The sequence below is a fragment of the Lottia gigantea genome (genome assembly GCF_000327385.1).
Source record: "Lottia gigantea unplaced genomic scaffold LOTGIsca_24, whole genome shotgun sequence".
Classification (NCBI taxonomy): Eukaryota; Metazoa; Mollusca; class Gastropoda; family Lottiidae; genus Lottia; species Lottia gigantea.
Window position 1 is genome coordinate 3,635,876 of NW_008708707.1, and position 21,615 is coordinate 3,657,490.

At 33.2% G+C, this 21,615-nt stretch overlaps 2 protein-coding genes across 2 annotated transcripts; one reads left to right on the top strand and one right to left on the bottom strand.

The window, feature by feature from the left end:
- Positions 1 to 9,814: 9,814 nt before the first annotated feature.
- LOTGIDRAFT_188561 (hypothetical protein) lies at positions 9,815 to 13,580 on the bottom strand. Its single transcript, XM_009055424.1, has 3 exons — positions 13,341 to 13,580; positions 12,360 to 12,577; positions 9,815 to 11,562 (listed from the first exon to the last, which is right to left on the bottom strand). Exons 1-3 carry the CDS (start codon positions 13,517 to 13,519, stop codon positions 11,423 to 11,425), a joined length of 537 nt encoding a protein of 178 aa, XP_009053672.1. The 5' UTR covers positions 13,520 to 13,580; the 3' UTR covers positions 9,815 to 11,422.
- Positions 13,581 to 14,426: 846 nt separating this feature from the next.
- On the top strand, positions 14,427 to 21,531 carry LOTGIDRAFT_116743 (hypothetical protein; the record flags this gene model as incomplete). Its single annotated transcript, XM_009055425.1, has 15 exons — positions 14,427 to 14,522; positions 14,880 to 14,960; positions 15,689 to 15,771; positions 16,064 to 16,144; positions 16,781 to 16,824; positions 17,049 to 17,113; positions 17,289 to 17,444; positions 17,805 to 17,907; positions 18,589 to 18,702; positions 19,099 to 19,152; positions 19,517 to 19,553; positions 20,287 to 20,368; positions 20,546 to 20,646; positions 21,128 to 21,246; positions 21,434 to 21,531. 15 exons carry the CDS (start codon positions 14,427 to 14,429, stop codon positions 21,529 to 21,531), a joined length of 1,314 nt encoding a protein of 437 aa, XP_009053673.1.
- Positions 21,532 to 21,615: the final 84 nt, after the last annotated feature.

Sequence of the window (21,615 nt, forward strand, 5' to 3'; positions counted from 1 at the left end):
ATATTTATATGCATGTTCCTTTACGGAGAAAAACAAGAGTGACATTAATTTCTACAATAAGATAGACACCTGTTGTTTATGAAGGCATGCAAGGCAATACCGTCTCCTATATGAGCAAGTTTCATAGTGTTGTGACATAGGCCTATATACGTTTATTAGATTCTGTCGAGCGATCATAGGATGGAAACAGGAAGTGTGGTGATTCAATCATCTCAGAGCCGTCAACATCTCATTAACTTTTTTAACAAGACAAAGTGGACTGCTCGTCTGTATGTGCACGAATAATGTCACATATAAAAGAGAATTGTTTATAGTTTTCTTCCACATTTTTTATACGTCCATATGAAATGGGGTCCACAATCGCTCGTAAACACCCAGGAAAGAACAATTCTTGACAGATTTTGACGAAACTATTGAAATAAAAAAATCTAAAAAAATTGAGTATGAGTTATTGCCGTGGTTCTATAAAAAGCACAATTCCTGACAGATTTTGCTGAAACATTTGGCATGAGTGTTTGTAGCACAGAACAATTTTATAACAGATCTTTAGGTGCGTATCGTCCCTGAGTGTAACACAACTTTACTCAATAATACAACTTTTTAATTCAAAAAATATTTCAGAGAAAGGATCCACCGGTCACTCGCAAATATACCTTTTCTAGAGTTATTTCCCTTTAATTGAAATCAAGGAATAAGCGTCTATGTGGAGTTTATACAACTTCACACTGATTTATAAGCGCGCATATTACATTGGTGTATTTAGGGGTTTTGACATTATGTAGGCCCCACGCCCACCTACTCCCACAGGAAAATTTTGAAGTGAAAATTAGGAATTCTTAATGCCTAAATTTAATCTCGGGCCATCTGAAATAGGTTGGCTTCTGGATACCTCCGATAGCTCTCCTTGCCTCGAAGAGACACCTCTCATTTTGCCATCCTCAGATACTTTCCAGATACTTTATCTGGTGTATCAGTCAATAGCCCTTTAAAATGATATAAACGAATAGTTTGACTTTGAAATTAGCATATTTTTTGGGAGGTATTTTGATATATCAGCCAAACATACTATAACTCACACCACATTGTAAACAGCGATAAAATTATTCATATTTTCAAAAAGAATGTGCATTTTTTAAGAATTATAATAACACGTTTTAAAAATGTTTAACAAAACCATTGAATGAAGGTGTATTGTAGTTATAGAGATTCACCAAGTTATCAATGTTAACACTGTAAACAACATGCTTTCATTGGAGATCTAGAAATACTGACAAAAACATTTACTTTAACATAACCTATACGTTAATAGTATTGATTCATAAACGCCATGTTCGAGGGGACACCGCCTATTTTTTTGCGAATCCACATAAAAGAAAAAAAAGAGGGAGGGTCTTGTCAAGGAGAACAGTTTTTGAAAATAAAAGGCTTAAATCTAGCATATTATGCAATTTGAAAGAGTTTACTTTCAAGATTATTACATACAATGAAATTAGTCCGAAACATCTACCTCTATTCCAGATGGATATTTTGACAGTTGTCAGCTGCAGTAGAGTCAGAAGAAAAAGACCCTGTTAAATGGGGATTTTCCACACCTCCAAAAATGCGTTTTCTCTAACATAATACAGAATTATTTTAAGATGATTAGTGTTGGGCATCACCGTAACTTTCGTTTTGTTAGTATGACATGACTCTGTGACCTTTGAACTTTTATTGAAAAGGAGACATGTCATAAATTGAGTAGAGAGACAATGATAGTATGAAAGTGCAAAAATATTCATTTTCCAAATAAACATGGGTTTTTCAGATCCGAGGTATCTAAATAGGTTTAAAACCCCCGCAACTACGGAGATGCGGAATGTCCCCATTTAACAGGGCTTATTATTTCTGTCTCTACACCAGCTGACATCTTTCCAAATAGATATCAGAGCCAAATGTTTCGGTCTACAATGAAAAAGCCTATATGGAAGCTGGTTTGGTTTTGCTTTTTATGATTTCTTCGTCTCCATTTCAATCTAACATGTCTATACCATAGTCGCAATCTAATGACGTTTATCTTTAAGTTAAATCAATCAAAGGTCATGTTTGTACACGATGTAGGGCATTGGGATAGTAAACCCAAAGGTGCTGTCATATTTCGCTACGTTTGGTTTCACTATCACACATTTCGACATTGTTAACAATAAACGGGATCCTCCTAGACCTGTACACCGCCAACTCAGCCGCTGTCGTCAGTCACTGCTGACTTGTAGCAACCACTGTCATGAATTTTCAACTGAAGTAGAAGAGCAGGTTTGACAGAAGTCGACTGATTAATTTTAGAGTATGAAACTTCTGCGAGGTGTCACATGCGTCTAAATTGGATACCACCTGGAGTTTATCATTCGCTGCACGTGCTAAATAGGTCAAGTTGAGGCGAGATGCAGACAAAAATGTCAAGAAGATATAAAAAAAAATATTCCCCAAATAAGTTTATTCCTAAAGTTATATTATAAACGGAATGTGGTAAACGTCCAGGGTTCAGCAGTTAGTTAGCCGACTAAGCAGTTTGAATATATATCATACGACTAAAACGTGTCCTACATTATACGCTTTGAATGAAATAACGTCATTAGAATAGGACTGTGGAAGAAAACTTGTTAGATTACAATGACCAAAAAGAGAAGAAAACGAAGAAAAAAAGAAAATGTCATCTAATTGACCTTTTTTAGACTGTGGAGCACAATTTGATTATCTTATTGTCTAAAAACCTGTAGTTTTACTACCTGAATATTAAACACCAACTTACCGTCAGCGTTCTTAGAGTTACACGTTGATAATACTGTATTAGAATCAATGACAGAATCTGGTAATTTTCTGTAGATTCCATTTTGCCCGTCGTCAACTACTCCACTGTTTTCTGATGGTTCCCAGGATAAGGAGACCTTCACGTTTTCAGGCTTTACGTTATGTCCTTTTGGTGATGTCTTCTCTTCTTTGAGATAAGCTTCGTTTATCACTCCAGATTTCTTGTCGGAATCTTTATCCATAATTCAGATTGAAAACACGACGTAAATCTGTGCTGATTGTCCAGTATTAAATCTACATTAGAAAAAAATCAAACTCGTCCATCATATACCATCTTGATGATTTCAAACATATTCAAATATCAACAAAACTTGAAAACCAAACTCGAACATATTCAAATTAAAGAAATAGTAAGCTGAATACTTTAGTGTGTAGGATTATGTGAATGGAAATCAGAGAGAAGGTATGGCACCTTCACCAACAGATCTTCGAAGAACCACCAGATTTAAAATTACAAGTTGATTATTAGTTTAATCTAATTGCAGACACAAAACATTTTTATTTTATTTATTTTAGTCCTGCACAGTCGAAATGAAATCACGTGATATGTTAACAAAAAAAGAAAAAAATCACCAACAAATAAATATGAGAAATGATAAGCTTACTTCCCGGATTCACACTGATTTCAAAGAAATAGACCAAAAGTGTCAACAACTTATTATAATTCTAAAGTCTTTCACAAACTCAGATAAAAATATCTTTTGATCCAACACAAAATAATATTAAAAATAATACAATAGAAATATAACAAATATAGCAAGTGATAGGTAATATAAAAAACTTCAGCTATAAAGAGGATGTTCAGTAAAGAGCATAATTTACGATTACCACAACAAATTTCATCTCAATTTTACAGAATTGTTCCTAGCATTTCTACCTTAATCAAAAATCATTGTGAACTGAATTACAGCTAGCAGAATAACTATATAAAGAGGATAGGACAACCGTGAACAGGGAAATAAATCACCAATTCATACCACAGTGGATTTCATGATAGCTCCTATCTTGTGGAAGACATCTTATAGACTGATACAGAACTTGTACCGTATTATACCAAATCTGTTCCAAACTATAGTTTGAACGCCAATGTTGAAGGCTTCGAAATTTCAGTTATTAACATTAAGATCAAGGTGAAATATAGTATTCTTTCTTTCATCACGTTCACACGCCAATTCTGATGGGGGTTTTACAATGTAAAGGGTAGTAAATTTAACTACTTTTCCGTTCAATATGGAGAATTTTGGCAAAACTAGAGATAGCTTGCCAGGCAAGGTAACATACGACCACTACCAGCTGTCAGAAATGATAACAAAATCTTTAGTGACGTTTTACAGGATCTGATAAAAACTGTAGTCTCTATCGTGCATACATGTCAAATTTGACGCGTTTTCACTTGACTCTTTCACTGTTCATCCGATTATTACCAAATTCGAACTTGACTGAGATTTTATCAAAATATAAACCTCTATCGTACCAACAGGAAATGTGAACGGACCGACGGACGAACAGGGAAACGGCAATATACGTCCATATTTACATGTGGGCGTATAAAAACTGATCAAAATCGGATAGAAAACATAGCCTCTATCGGGTCTACGAGACAAATTTGAAACGGTTTTGTTTAGCCAAGGTCAATAACTAAACTAAACTTCCATGCCATTATTATCACATTCAACCTAAACTGAGATAGACAATTAGAAAACAATATGTGAAAAAGTGAAATATGATGAAAATTAAAAGTTATAAATTGAGTTAAAACCACATCTTTAAATTAATGTACTTCTTTCACCGGAAAAAAACGATTAGCAGTTAATTTTTAAATTTCCGAGTTCCTGAAAGATTGACGTCAATAATGTCAAATGCCAACAATAAAACTCCCAGATTCGTATAAAAATAGATTGGGCGACACACATAAAGACGTTACACTTAATGATGCACTATATACACATAGCATGCATAACACTTTGATGAGTTAAAACATTTGGAATGAGGTTGGTCTACATTCGACAAACTCTCGAAAAATCTTTAATCAATATGCAATATCGAAATACAGCATGGAAATGTTCTGCAAGACAAGCAATGTAGAGAATACGGAGGAAACTAGAACCCGGAACCTTTATCAATGAACACCTTGCAGTCATATAATAACTATATGAAATTTAGAATAAGTTATTATTGCCAAAATATTTTAACTGAAAACTCAACTAACCAGTGACTTCTCTTTTTGCATCTGACAAAATATGATCAACTGCAATTACTTTTCTACACAATTCATTACTTAACTTCATCAGAAGATCCAACTGACACAACAAGATGAGATGTTTCCATAACTATTTCACAATGACATCCCTCATATCCCTTCCAGATATTCTACATTAATATGACAACAATTCCCTCCCAAAAAAATAGCACAAGCAAAAATCATAAGACACAAATCCCTGGCGTATAAAACACCTGTTTCCACAATTACACAACACAATACCTACACTTTGTTTACTCTACAGAAGTTAAAATATTACAATGAACTAACGTGATATTTTAAAGACTAACACGTGCTCTCTCGTCGATTGCTGTACTGGGTAGATGTTGAGATTGAACTGTCGATGTTATAGAGATCGTTTTCCACCCAAAGGAAAATATTTATGGTCACAGAAACAATAAAATTATTGATACCTTAAGGTGTCAAAATCAGCGTCCAATTATAACAATAGTTAGTTGTCTATAATATTCCCGTTTTATCGTATCATAATGGAAAATGTACACAATACACCTTGAAAGGTCAAAATTGAAAGGACAACCACCTCAAGCATGAAGAAAATAAAAGAAAAGACGTTTGGTTTTCATTCAGCATAACTCTATATAAACAACTGGTTGTTGAAGTCACCTTTACGTAATGAAATCGTGACACACCAACTTGAACCTCAAACTCTAATCAAATTAGTTTTGGTACATGGTTTGTGCGTTACTCGTTTCATGTCAGCAATCCATTCAACAGAAAGACTTTTCTTACAACGTTTATACTATTTGCACTTTATTTAAAAACCAATACTGTTTTCAGAGCTTCCCTTTTATACTATGTATGTCTTTTCTACATGGCAAAGTCACAAGAAAAGACGAGTCGTCTTTTTAACTTTCTAAGCTGTGAACACTATTACTGATTTGCTTAGCTAAAAAAAAATTCCAGTTTCTGAGACTAACGTACGGTTGATCTAACGGATAGCAAACATGTCCCTGTTCGCCCATAGAGGTCACCACTATATTCCTTCTTCTTGCAGAACCTCCATCTTCACCATCCTATTTTTCTCCACGAGACCCTGAAGATCCGTTGACATCATCTCGTCTACTAACCAAATCACAGACGCCATTTCTCCAACCACCAAAACCAATGACAGACAGCCAATTATTCAAATTAATATGGAATATTTTAGAAGTACAGAATCGGATCATCAAACCTTTTTTTTATCGACATTAATTTTGAAGCATAACGAATTTAAATCGTAACCAGCTACCTACATCCATGGCGTCCATCCACCAAAAAACTTCAGCCAAGCTCAGAAACTAATTTTAACAGCATACCATAATTACTACAACGATCAGCTTTACCTGTATTCTCATCTACATTCAACAGAATCTCCACTTCTTAAATAATATGATAACGGATTCGAGCCAACTATCATCTGGCACCGGGATACAGGGGCGGAGACAGGTTTATGTCCAAAGGGGGCGAGATATCTGAGATTGCCCGAATCTCTAACCTACAATTATGCAATTTCTGTTCGAAAAACTTGCTTTCGGGGCTGCGAGGGGGGAAATCGGGAGCGGGGCTCTGCTTAGGAAACGTAAGCCGCGGCTGCTCAGTGAGTTAGACGCTTGCTCGCTAACCTGAAGGTCCAGGGCTCAATCAACCCGGTCTTTTCAACTCGGTTTCCTCCTGTCATTGATGCTAAGAGAGGCTGACGTGAAAGGTGAAGAATCTTGCTCACATATAAATATTACAAATTTCAAATTAACAGAGGAGACATGTAACATAACTGAAATAATTGGCGATTAACGTCTTTCTTTAAAATAGAAACAATTAACATATTTGTAAAATCATTAAACGAAGTATATCTGTAGGTCATCTTATAGAGAAAGATTAAACCATATAAACCTAGAAATGAACTAGAGGGCAGTTTTCTATTTTATAGTCTTATTATATTATTGTTTGAGATTAGAGATCCAGCCATATTAAATTTGCTAGCCATATTTTATTGTTATGTGGGCCATGTGGCAAGCTATCTTGTACAAATTTTAGAGAAGAAAAGTCAAAGTTAAGTCCGCCATCCGTTTGATCACTGTTTTAGCTTATCTAAATGGTGTTCAAATCTAACATCGAAATTTTGGCATTGAAATCCATGCGAATACAGAATTATCCGCGTTGAAAGTTAAAACGACGACTCGTCTTTTCTTGATACTACGCAATAGAAAAGACATAATATAGAAGAAAGTGAAATTCTAATGTAAAGTATATTTGAAGGTAATATGAGATTTTTCGTGCAATTCTGGTAGTTCTTAAAACTGTTTACACATAATTTACACATTCTTTTGACGAGATTTATGATTGACGGAATTTTTCTTGAAGACTCAAATCAACCGCTGAAATTGGCGAACGTGGCCTTAAAAGTCCAATTTGAAATTGCAGGAATGCAAGTTGAAACGAATAATAAAGATGTTTATATATAGCGAAATGAAGAACACTGTCATTAAAGAGACATAAATGTTAAATAAGTTGGATTTACATGGTAATAAGTAGGTAAAAACGGTTTCTAAAGCAGGGCAACATAAGAGAACATGAAATTCATCATCAACAACCTTTATATAACAGTTCTTATTTGTCATTTTAATGTGCATCTGTTTACATCCCTGTTTTAATAGCCAGACTATGTGCACTACATCAAAATTATGTTATTTAATTATATATTATGTTATTCTCTATATTTTTTTTAGGTATAATTTAATTGTTTGAATAAGGTTTTAAAGTTAAAATAATACGTGAATAGGTTATAAATGTATAATTTAGTTGAATTTTTTTTTAACTCGTTTTGAATAATAATATCATATCGGACTTTGGTGTGAGTCAAATGTGTCGCATATCTATTGATCACTTGTTACTACCATATAACATGCAGTGTATGTTTGTGTGTGTGTCTTTTCAACTAAAATCATACTAATGACTAACTAATTTTCACATAATTAATAGACTTATCCATTGCTCTGTGACCTTGGCCAGTGCTTTCATTGAGACTCGTCTCAATACACCCTAACACTAGCATGCTAGTAGAGCCTTCGACCGATTTTGCCATTTAAATCAAAAACCCTTGAGTTCCACCCAAATATTGCCATCTTTTTAATGTGTCGTCTTTTTGGTACACAAATATCGATAAAACTTCAAAATCAACACACTAAGCTTGGAATTTTTTAATCCCCTTAAAAATTTATGGAGTGAACCGATATGTACAGACAGTCCATGGTCTAGCTGGATTAAAAGCGGTCCACAAAGGATGTGATAGAAACCCAGACCCAAACAGATATGTTTAAGTAATTTTTTAGCAATCTGATCTTAATGCATTTATGGGTGTTTCGTTTCATACTTTATTTGCAAGTTACTGCACTGTCTTGTCATATTGATCTGACAAATTTTTTCCTTAATCATGTCCAGTCGGAATTTGCTCAATTTGATCAGATCGTGAATGGCAAGGGGAGGCACCCTTAAAGTTTTGGCAACGAATCTCTTCCATAAATAACAGATTTCATATACACGGTGACAAAATTTCAACGAGGATAGCACTAAGGAAATGAAATGAAATGAATGAATGGAGTTTTACGTCCTACTCTTCAGCACCAATAGCACCAGGGAGGGTTGATGTTGAGTATCAAAAGACCTACAACGTTGCTATTTTTCTATAATTAAATATGTCATTGTACATCTCTTACCTGTGATTGGAAAATATTTACCAGATTTATCCATCTTAAATATAGCTGTGTTCACTCAATTAACAAATCACCAAATTACATCATGTACAAAAATTAAAAGTTATGGCGATCACTGAAAGGTTAAAATGAAATGTTTTCAACAGTTATTGACCGTGAATGGTAGTCCTAAGTTATTCAAATAGTTTGTTTTCAAATATAGATACATGACATCTTCATCGGCGTTTCTGTTCAAACATCACATCAACAAACCAAGGTCAAACGTACGTGTTTTGGTTGACTTCGTCGTTCTTCTTACAAATCGGCAAATAATGTCGCATATCTATAAGCTTATTAATATATACTTCGACTTAATAATACAATAAATTTATTCGAAAACTTTTTTGTCCGTAAACATTTAATATGTAGGCTGTATTGGTGAGATCCGATGAGTTCGATAAGTCATATTTCGGATGAACGGTTTTTGAGTTATTTCCCTTTACCTTAAAATCCGGGAGTCAACGCAATCGACAGCAGACAATTTGATTAGGATTTTAACCACATTTGACATGCTTCTACACACGATTCCTTGAATAAGTTGATACTAAAAGTTAATGAGTAAACGGTAGGCGATGTTGTTTATCATTCTGCTTTTTTATAACCAAGGTTGCTTGATAAGATCTGATCATATTACAAGTGAAGGCCGTGATATGCTGGACAAAAAATATGCACAAATGGAAGTGAGATTATTGGAGGCGAGATCAAGTGCAGCCCAGTCCCCATGGACCAACCCTAAATCTGTGGTTAATTTTTTATATATGTCCCAAAGGAACAGTTCCAAAAGTATAAAATCTGACAGTAGAAATGGTAATACGGTAATTACTTTTTTCAAACAAAAATAGATTGCTATTTTCTAGTTTGGGTTAATTATTGCAGCTAGTTATAAGTAATAATCAATAATTGATAAGCGTCGTGCTACACAAGTCCTGAAGGGTCATGTCATTAATAAAAACTTTTAACAAAAACCAGATAAATTATTTAATAGTTCACCATTACAATACAAACAAAATATATTTTAAACTGAAGTCTTTCTTACTGTGAGAAGTACATCAGCCAACCATCCTGTGTAAAAACACTACAGTAGGTATCATATTCACAATGAAATGTTGGAAGACAGGGGTGATGACAAATTAAAGTTTATGTATTAAATTTGTGAAGATAATCAAAATTTAGCTCAAGATATCTCTTTTTTTTTTTATCTTTGGTGGACTAATGACCTCAGACATCCTTTCTTTATAACCCCATCATTTCCAAAAATACTTTAACTTTGAGGGTCTGTAACTTTAGAACCTATTGACATAGGGCATTTACGTAGAAACCAGACTTTGGCTACCCAACTAATGGTTTTAATAGGCCAAGCTGAGGACGAAAAATTAATCAGGAAAAATTTCAAATTTTGACCCCAACTTTTTTATCTCTTTTACAAAAGAGTTAATTTGTGGAGTTTGAAACTTGCTACAAAGTTTTTGTTTCTGCCTGAAGTGCAAAACTTTTACCAAGACATCCAAGATTTCACAGAGTAGAATTCACCAAGATAGATTTGCTGTATCAATACCTTTATACAAATATGTACATTAAATTTTAAAAATTCACAAGAGTAATAAATTCAGTTCAGCCAGAACTATTTTCTGATGACCACTATGTGAATATGTTCCAACATAACCTAGCACCAAACACTAAACATTTTTCAATATGCACTATTCATAGATGAGCATGATATCATACTGGCAGGCGTTAAACACTCAGAAAAAAATTCTCAGATTATCACTTAAGTGTATCATTCTTACCTTGTACTGAACAAACAAACAATGAATAGCAATTTATCAAAAACAGCTTGCCAAAACTTGAGAGCAAAAATCAAAATACATTAAATTATAAAGATTTGAAGTCTTATTCAATAAATATATTGCATGTTGACTAGGTTTTATCAAAAATGAATAATTTTGGAAAGTTTACAAAGCACTACTTTCATGTTTTTAAAGATTCATCCAAGTCTGACTCTGATCAATGACTCAGATAAGGTCAGCTCCATGTTAAATCAAACCAGGTTCTTCAACTCTCCCACAGTTCAATCTTGCCCAAAATCTTTTAAATACACACAAATAAACCACAGTTTCATCAAAATATATCATAATCTTAAATGGAAATTCTATATTAGTTTTAAAAACCCACGATATTTCAAGTCACAAAGGCTCCCTTTCTCAGGGACATGAAATGTTAGTTGAAGATCAGTGATGTCACTTCCCTTGGTACGTTTAACCTTGCTTTGCATGACAAGAATCCAATATGGCTTCACAAAATGATGATCGTTCAAAAATGAAGATGCAGTTAGTCAAGGAGTTGAAGGAAATGTTCAATAAAATAGAAGAAACACAAACCATTTCACAAAGTTTTTTACTGATCCATTTTTAGTTGATCCAAATAATGTGGATACTCTATAGCACAACACATTAACACCATTTCTATTCATACAGATATGAAATAACTAGAGATGTGTTGAATTCGGTTGATAAAGATGGATTTCAGTTTGTGAAATAAGTTTTGTTGTTGTTTGGATTGTAGTTGGTATCTACGATCCAGCTTCTTGCTCTTGACCCAGACCTTCTAAAATAATTCCCATTGGTGTTCTTTTTAATCCTACATACTCCATTTTATTAGTTATCTTGTTCTTTATGCTCCTCATTCTTAATGAAGCATGAATTAAAATTACTGAAAGGAAAAATAAAAATTCACATAAATAACAGAAAGCACCGAGAGATAAGCAAATAAATCTTGAAATGGATTTTTCAAATATGATGCCAGTAGATGTTTTCATAGGATCCACAAGAGTTGAAGCATAGTTAATCTTAAAACTTATCTTTCCAAAATTAATTCGGAAAATCCAAATTCGCTGGAAACTATCGATTATCAAAAGAAATCTTGCCAGGCATGGTATCATATGTCCACTGGTATCTTTGTCAAGGCTTGAAAGTAGACATGACATTGTCCGGTACAATCTATCAAATGTTTTGAATACAAAATCTGAGGCCCAGCACCAATTCATTCCTGGAGACGGGACTGGGTATATTGTTTATTGTATACCTTAAAGGTATTTCTTGGTTAAATTTTGAAGGCATTTATACACAAGATCTGACACGACAAGACATAGAAACCATAAAAATTTCATAAACTATACTATTATGAATTTCTTTATTAGGTTTAAGAAGATTTATAGGATAACCGTTATGATCATCTTTGATTTAGTTCATTGCATATTAGCATCACAATTATTGTAAACATAACTTTAACCCTGTGCCAGTGCCTTATATTGAATAGTAACTGGTTACTCTTCAATCACCCTAATCTATAAACTATATATACTGGATACAGCCCATCACTACACAGCACAACTTATTCCCATGTTTTATTGTGTCTATTGTGTTGTGCTGTACCTTGTATTGGATCTGGTTTGGAAGCACCTAACTCAACAGGTTTTATTTAAAGATATCAATAATATGTTTACTTACAAAGAAGTGGAAAAGCTATTCCAAATATAAAAACTATCACAGCACCAAACATATATACTAATAAATAACCACCAACTAATATCAAAACAACACTAACAAGAGGATGATCTCGTTTAAATTTTCTGGCCTTCCACTGGTTATTAGTAGAATAAACAAATCCACCAAAGGCTACTGATATTGCAGCGAAACCAAACACCATCTTTACTGGATGAATGAGTCTGAAAGAGTAATTTCAAGCCTTCTTTGCATTGCTATTTATAATAATGGATATAAAGCCTATAGATAAAAATCTCCTATTGTGACCTAGGCCAGTGCTTCTATAGAAAAGTACCTTCTATAACACCCAATAGTGTTAGCAATAGTGGGCCTAATTTATAGATCATATCAATATATTGGTAATTGTTAGAGCCCCTGTAGACAGTAGAGTAGGAACCGTCTACATATCTGACTAGGATGGAGATAATTTGGGGCAATTTCTTTATTTTTACAACATTTAAGGCACAAAATTTAGTTTTTTACATGACTCAGCGACTTACTTGCACTTGACACAAATCCGTCATAAAATGATCAAAATAATTAAATTTCAAAATCGATTATAATTTATATGTCAAAGTTACATTTTCTCCACTGTACCCGTTAACATGTAGTAATCTCTTCCACATAGTTTCCCTTCGACACATTACATACCCACAATAAACTATAATAACTGATCAAAGCAAGAATATACTTCTATGACGCAAACATAACCCATGAAATTAAGAATTTGGGCATGTTTTTGATTATATTAACAGGGTTTCTCAATTGAATTATTTCTTGTAATCGATGCCCAGCCCTAGTCATGTAGTGGCATGGCATGTCAAGCCCTTGTTCAATATTGCTAACATATGACATGAGTGCAGTTTGACAGAAATGCCTGTGTGACAGTGTCAAGTGTAATAATGTGACGTGTAGTCCATAATCGTGTAATAAATCTGTACAAACCCAATAATCAGGAATAATATGAGAGCTGTCAAGAAATAGTTTGTTTGGTAGTACAAGAGATTGTTCAGAACTCTGTTAGACCATTTTTCTTGGTCTTTAATGTTAGGAATCTGAAATCTAGCCGAGCCGATGAGAAAATCTTCGAGGCCCCGCAACGGTGCCAGCACCACATCAGCCATTTTGTCAATATAATCGTGACAGGAATAGCCGGTCAGGTGGTAGATGGGTACATTAATTTTTTGGAATGGTTGTAATTTTAAAAGAATCAAAAAACGCAAATATTGGATTAAAATTAGGTACATAATCATGTAAACGAAGTTTTTGATAACGAAATTTCCAATACTGTCCCTTAATTGGCTTTCAGCAATTTCTACAACGTCTAATGCACAAATTTCGGTATATTACATTAATTTGTTCGCTAACTTGCCGATTCGTCTTAGCTAGCTTATTGTACGCTAACTTTAGCCCGGTGTTACTTCAATGTAAAAAAAATAAGGATTCTTTTGACATTATCATCAGAATCCTATGTTGCTGAGAGAATTTTTAGTGTGTTCAGGTGATATTTCTTTTCAATTAATGATGCAAGAACAATAAAAATGGAACCAACCCCATTAGAGCAGATAAATGCGAATCTAATAATAAGGATATTTACAAAATACTTGAAAAAGCTTTTCTCAGAGGCAGTGACTATTTACCACGTATTGCTAAATAGTTCAAGACCATCGTGAGGCAATTTACCTAAATTTTGTTTCCAAACAAATACTTGTTTTGCATAAAAAAAACCCTATCACATCAGAAACAATTGGTTGCCTAGCAGACAAACAACTAATGTATAGTAGCCAATATCTAATTCTTATTTAAATTCTGGGGCGAAACAGGATGGGGCAAAGTGGATGAAATAGGTAAGGGTCAAAATAGAATAGGGGCGTAATCGCAAAAGGCGACGTGAGAAGGGGCGATGTGGGAAGACACCAGTACCAGTATGGAAGACTGGTGTATCCTTGGAGATATAAGGGATGTGATCAGATGAATGAAAAATAATTGTGAATGTACTTTCTTTTTTGTTTCTGCTAGATCATAACAAATATGGCTGTGAATTGGCCTAGAAGATGGGGTCATGTGCAGAAATTGACAGAAAGATCTGGACCATTTGCTCATCCAGATTTCGAGGCCAGTGAAGAGGTTGGTAGCATCTTTTACTTGTTGTATTAGTATGATTTTCCATCAAACGATAGGTCACTGAACACAATGCTCTGGTTTTCAATTAATTTTCATAAAACTTGGTATGTAGATATGTTAATTTCAAATTGACTGAGTTAACCCTACTGATCCTGCACAGTGAAATACATTCAGCTTCTGTTGGTATTTGATAAAAAATCAGATGTGGGTTGATTTTTAACGGTTTCAAATGTTGAAACAGAGTTAATCCTGATAATTTATATATTGTGTGATTTTACGATTTTCAACCAATTTTCATGAAACCTATTTTTCACAAACCAGTATTTTGGTGTGATCCACATTCTTTTTTTTTTTTTGTAGACATTGACTTTTCTGCAAGATACCTGTCATATACTGATTATTGGTGCTGGTGGATTAGGCTGTGAACTGTTAAAAGATTTAGTAAGTATCTAGTCTATATCCTGTTACACGGTAGTTTTCTGTTTGATATTTGGTACTCAGTGATGTTATTATAATCATACCTGGTAGATTGTCTATAGCCGTGTTTCTTAACATCAGTGACATCATTCCTCCTGGAAGTCTTCTTCCAAATTTATTCCTTCCCAAAATAAATCAGTCATTTTGAAACGTATTTCACTCAGAAAATGTATTTAACGATTAATAATGAATAGATATAAAATCATACTCTACATATCAAGATAGTTCAATGTAACCCTTTTGCCAAACGTTAGTTTATGATTTTCTGTAAGTCTATGGTGAATGACATCCATTTCAGTCGTTGATCACCAAGCCTCCAATTTCCTCCTCTGTCTGACGATTCCTCCCCATTTCAAATTCAAATTGCGCAAAATATAGACAAAATTATAGAGATTTCTAATCGTTGACCTAAATAGCATCAACAGTGGGTAAACACAATACTTCCTCATTTATTCTGTTTGTCACATGATCTATTGCAAATTTTAGCTACTCTGTGGTGATGTCATTAGATGGTCCTCTCTAGAAAATCCTGACACATATTTTGGAGAAAAAAGATAGACATTTAGATTTGTTGAAAATAAAGTGGGGGTACAATTTGGGGTTCAAACCACTTTTCTAGGGGAACAAATGCCCCCTCCTGTACCCCCACTGGCGCCATCATTGAAAATACATCCTGTCTTTACTGTTTTTAGGTTTTACTGGGAATAAGAAATATTGATGTTATTGATATGGACACAATTGATGTTTCTAACTTAAACAGACAATTTCTATTCAGGTAATTCTACGCACATACTTTCTGCAACGATGTGAACATATTTTCCACGTTTAGACGCAGAATTTTTCTGAAGATAAGTTGGATCAAATGATGCCATGTGGATGTAAAGTTACATGTCTATGAAAATACTATAACAAATATTCTAACTACTAAAATAGTGCTCAACTTCATATAACCAATAATATAAACACTAGTTTACTTTCTTATATAGAATACAATCAGAGATGCTAGAAAAGTTCTTATGAATATAATGGTGAGATTGCTACAGCATGAAAATGTTTTTACTTTTCAGACCTAAAGATGTGGGGAAAACAAAAGCTGAAACAGCTGCTAATTTTATAAATCAAAGAATTCCTGGAGCCAATGTGAAAGCGTATCCTTTTATATCAAAGACAAAATTCTAAGCAACTCTGGCCTAGGTATGATAATCCACCATCTTCTATGCCTACTGTTGCTTTTTGTTCTCATCCAGAAGATTTTGTTTTGATTATTATTATGCAGGCTGTACCAGCTTTGTTGCAATTTTTAAGTGGTAAACAAAATATTAATTCCTTTGGCTCTTGACTTTCAAGGGTATGCCCCCAGTGAAGTAAGTCGTAAACAGGGTATGCCCTAAACATACAACATTTTTCCCAGCACAAAATTCCTTTGAGTCGGACATTGGAAATTTTGTACAGAACATAAATAATATTTTGTGAATTGAAAAATTGCTTTATGTATATTCCCAATACCTCTCTAGGAATGGTAAAGTCGTTAAACAATAGATAACAAAATTAAATCATATCTTGTTGAAAAATTTGGGGAACTGAAAAAAGAATCATTCGATGTGGTAAGGAATACAAGAAAACTCAGACCACTTTGGAGAGTGGTGTTTCTTAATATCTCCTATTGTGAACTAGGTTGATATTTTGGGGGATTTTGGGGAGTTTTGTAGAATGAGATGCTGATAGTAAAGCTATAAACCATAGACTGTCATTTATAAACATTATTTAACCTTTACTATGATTAGCTATTTTGCAAAGATACAAGACTATGATACAGATTTCTATAGAAGTAAGTTGTTAGTTTTATTAAATTGTAATTGTAATTTATGTTTTTATATACCCCACATGGACATGGATCTCAGCCCTACTTAAGAATGTAGAAAGTTGCCAAACAATAGAGAAAATTGCCTCTGGGAAGATAGCTCAGCATTGGTTCATTTGTGCCTAAAGTTATCTGACAGCTTTTGGCCACCAGAGATCAAATTCTTGCATAAAGTTTTACTTTCTTTTCAGAATATCATATCATAGTGTGTGGATTAGATTCAATTGTTGCAAGAAGATGGATAAATGGAATGTTGGTGAGCAAACTTTATTTTTGACCTCAACTGCTGAAAGAAGCTACTGAGGCTGTCTCGAAAATCTTTACCTAATTACACACTGCATGCAGTCACATTGTCAAAAACACAAAATGGGGATCCATGATACATTCTTTATTATATTGGATTCAACATCTTTATCTTATTTTTATTTCAGGTAAGTTTAGTAAAGTATGAAGATGGAGAATTAGATCAATCAAGTTTAATTCCTATGGTAGATGGTGGAACAGAAGGTTTTAAAGGAAATGCTAGAGTCATACTACCTGGTTTAACACCATGTATAGATTGTACATTAGACCTGTATCCTCCACAGGTAAATATTTTTATAGATAGGAACTTACCTGTTCTAATTAGCCTTAACCTACGAACAGTCTAATTAGAATCAGACCAAACTTTTTTTTATTAGGTTATACTTTAAAGGTAGCCACTACAGTTAGGGTCTAACAATGGTCCTCTTGAACATTCATCCCCATAACCTTTTGACCTAACCTGATGAACTAGATTTAACCAATCTAATTTCTTCCCTCTCCACCACTGGAACTCAATTAAACAGTGTATTCCCAGAAACATATGACAAGCTTATCAATGAAAGTCCACTGAAATTGTAATTAGAATTAGAAAATTTTAATTGACCCATTGATTGGAGAGGTCATCAGGTATATATGTGTTTCAGGTTAATTTTCCACTATGTACTATTGCTCATACACCACGATTACCTGAACATTGTATTGAATATATCAGAATATTATTATGGCCTAAAGAAGAACCTTTCGGTGGTAAGCATAATTTTTGTTATACACTCACATCATAATGTCCAGTAAAATAGAATTTCTATTGACATTTTACACATTTTAATGGTTCAAATTAATGTGATACTCCAAATCATGTGGATGCTAACACATGGTTAAACAATCAACAAATATAATTTTGGCATGATGTTGCTGAGTGCTGTTTCCCCTAACCTTGACTAATGTTGATTATAGTGAATTTCATGATTGTTGTAATGAGGGTAAATTTATTCTGTAACAAACTATCTGCTGGATTGTTTTATAACAACTGCTCATTCTACAGGTTACTTTCTGGTGTTGAAGTGTTGTGAGGTTCTATATCACAATCAGTTAGAGCATTTATTGTTTGCATGACGTCATTTACTTGGTTACGTTGAACAAATGGTGGCTGTGAGTTCTGATATCAATCGGCGTGTGAAAGTCCAATGACCTTGATTAGATTAAGTCACCTTCACTTATAATTTAAGCTGTAAATGGGCACAGATAATCCAGGAAAGATCGATGCCAATAGGTTTCGCCAAGGATCAGCTGATAGAAGTATCTTAATTGTGAATTTAAGTTGTTATCCTTGTAAAATATAGTTCTTTCTTTCTGTCATTTTATTTTTGACTGCTACTATGTGGGTTTATCTCACACTTTGCAGATAATTTAATTTAATTATTTTATCAGAGGGTGTAATAATAGATGGAGATGATCCCAGTCATATTAACTGGATTTTAAAGAAATCATTAGAAAGAGCTAAAGAATACAATATAAGTGGTATAACTTACAGATTAACACAAGGTATTGTATTTCTATTTATTTCAAATGGTTTGGTTATTCAACTTCAAGAGTTGATCTTCAAAAATCCAATACACAAATCTCTTTATATGAAGGTTTAAAGGGGCAGTCTGTCTTTTTAAGTAGGTTGGAAAATTTACGAGTTTGAATTAAGAAAATCTACAGACCAAAATGGTTGTGTCAAAACCCCAAATTGTGGAGAAATTCTGAAGCGAAAAAACAAAGTGAAAGCTTCATTATTCGCATAAAACTGAAAATGGATATAAGTTGCAGTTTTTACATATATATATGTACAATCTATAATCTTTAATGGCTCACACTTTACAAATGTTTTCCAGAATGGAATGGACTGTTTCAATGTAGACTGACAGCTCCTGTTTATTTTGATTATTATTTTAGGAGTTGTAAAAAGAATTATTCCAGCCGTAGCCTCTACTAATGCTGTAATTGCAGGTATATTTACTATCAATAATAATTATATTTTTAAATTTTTTTAAAGTGTGAAGTCATTTTGATTGTCAAGAATGATATTAAGTGACTTTGTTAGGGTTAGGTAGGGATGGATGTATGTTTTTCAATGCCAATTTTTGTACTGTCGCAGTGAAAATAGCCACAGCCTTTGACATCTATACCCCACCTCCTACAATACACACAAAAAGTTTAGTTTGTGGGTCAGATCATGATGGAATCAGATGAAACCTGATAGAAATATGCTTGAACACTCAACTCGAACTGATGGAAGAAGAAGATGTTGTTTTTACTGTCATATACTTCTGCTCTACTGCCATTACTCATTTGTAAATATACTTCATTTCAGCTGCCTGTGCTACTGAAGTATTTAAGTTAGCTACAAGGTAACAATTCATTCTTTCATTTAGATAATACCATATTAATACACTGTACAAAATGTTTTGCAAATTACAAGATTGCATTAAGATATAACTAGAACTCTGGACAGGTCTGTAGTCACCTCATTGCGACTATTACAGTTTTATAAGTTAAGATTTGTACACCATGTATAATATCCAATCATTATTTTTATAACATGCAAATTTTCTGGAGGTCTCAGCAATATTTCACAAAAATTTCTAACAAAACAATGGTATTAGCAGGAATCTAGTTCAAATTTTGTACTTTTGTGGGTGTATTCTCATTAATAATTTTACGATTGGTAATAGTTGGAGATTGATGTGCGTAGAAAATGTGTACTATATTTTAGTATGGACAAGTTATTTAAACACTCACTATAAATAGATAAACATAATGAAGAGTTGAGATCGGTCTTGAATACTATTATCAATAGATACAGAGTGTGTGTATAAGATTTGCCTTTTAAATGTTGTTCTTTTTTTTAAAGATAGTTGAAATTAAGCAAATTTATGGTTGTTTTTTTTATGTTTGTGTTGGAGATGTGAGGCCCATCCAGATATTAATCTAATCAGGGTGATGACTGTGTAAGAAAATTAATTAATTTTTAGGTAACAATTTTTGGAAAATATTTAATTTTTCACCCTTTATATTCCTACGCTGGTGTATTTTAAAAGAAAAAATAAAGATAAAAATTTAATTTTATTATTATATTTTCAGTTGTTGTCAGCCATTAAATAATTATATGAATTTTACTGATATAGATGGTGTTTATACCTATACATTTGAAGCTGAGAAGAGGGTAAGTGACTCTTGTTTTAAACTAGCTAGTAGTTTGATATATTTATAATAATGACAAAGATATAGATTATATTCACCAAGTCAGTTCTTATCTCTTATATATATCTTGAAATATTAATAATATGAATATAAATGAGATAATGCTAATTGACTGTAATTAATTAAATCTATTATACAGGTTGATTGCCCAGCTTGTAGTCAAAAACCTCAGAATATAAATTTTACAGAGACAGATAAATTACAAGATATCATCAACTATTTAACAGAAAATGTAACTTAGTAAGTCTTAAGCATGACCATCTTATTTTCTTTCAACCAAAATCACACATTGGAAGCTTGCAAGACAACATAATATGTTATAAATATAACGAGCCATTATAAAGTCAATCACCGAAACTAGGTCAAACTGCTTAATTAACAATTAGTACTCTCTGTTTTTAATTAACCCTTACAAAACAAATTCAGTTTGATCGAGTAGATACATAGATATACATAACATACTTTAGAAATATTTTCAGGTATAATTTATGACGTTTTTGGTATTGAAAATGTTTTACAAAAAAGAGGAATGCCCCTTTAAGACCTCATCAATGCTACTTTTTTTCAACACACTGAGTTTCAAAACTAATATTATTTTGAAAATATGTGTGTCCATCAATAATTTAAGGGACAGGTTCACCATCATAACATAGTCTCAGATCAATACTCTATAATAGTGTTCATATCTCACTCTATGACAGTATTTATTTATATTTTCTAGTCAAATGAAGTCACCAAGTATAACCACAGTAATTAATGGTAAAAATAAAACTCTGTATTTACAGTCAGTGAAATCTATAGAAGAACAAACAAGAGGAAATCTCAAGAAGACATTATCAGGTATCATAGTTTGTTGTGCAATCAATTATAATGGACCAAGAGCTAGTTAAGATCATCTTACTCTCGTGTTTTTCTCAGCGAAAATGCCAAATGGTTGATTGATGTTACAGCTGCTACTAATGATTTACCTATTGTTTGAATCGTAAGTACTTGGTTTATTAATGTTATCTTTCTTTTCTCTTTTCAGATTTGGGATTAGTGAATGGCTGTGAACTTTATGTAGCAGATCCAACAACACCAACTTCATTAACATTTATTTTACAATTAGCTACCAATATGGAATAAACTTAAACTCATAATGTAAGGTATCATTTATCATCAATTCAGGAGTTTTATTGAAATCTGTTATGGTTATCTGTCATTGTTTAT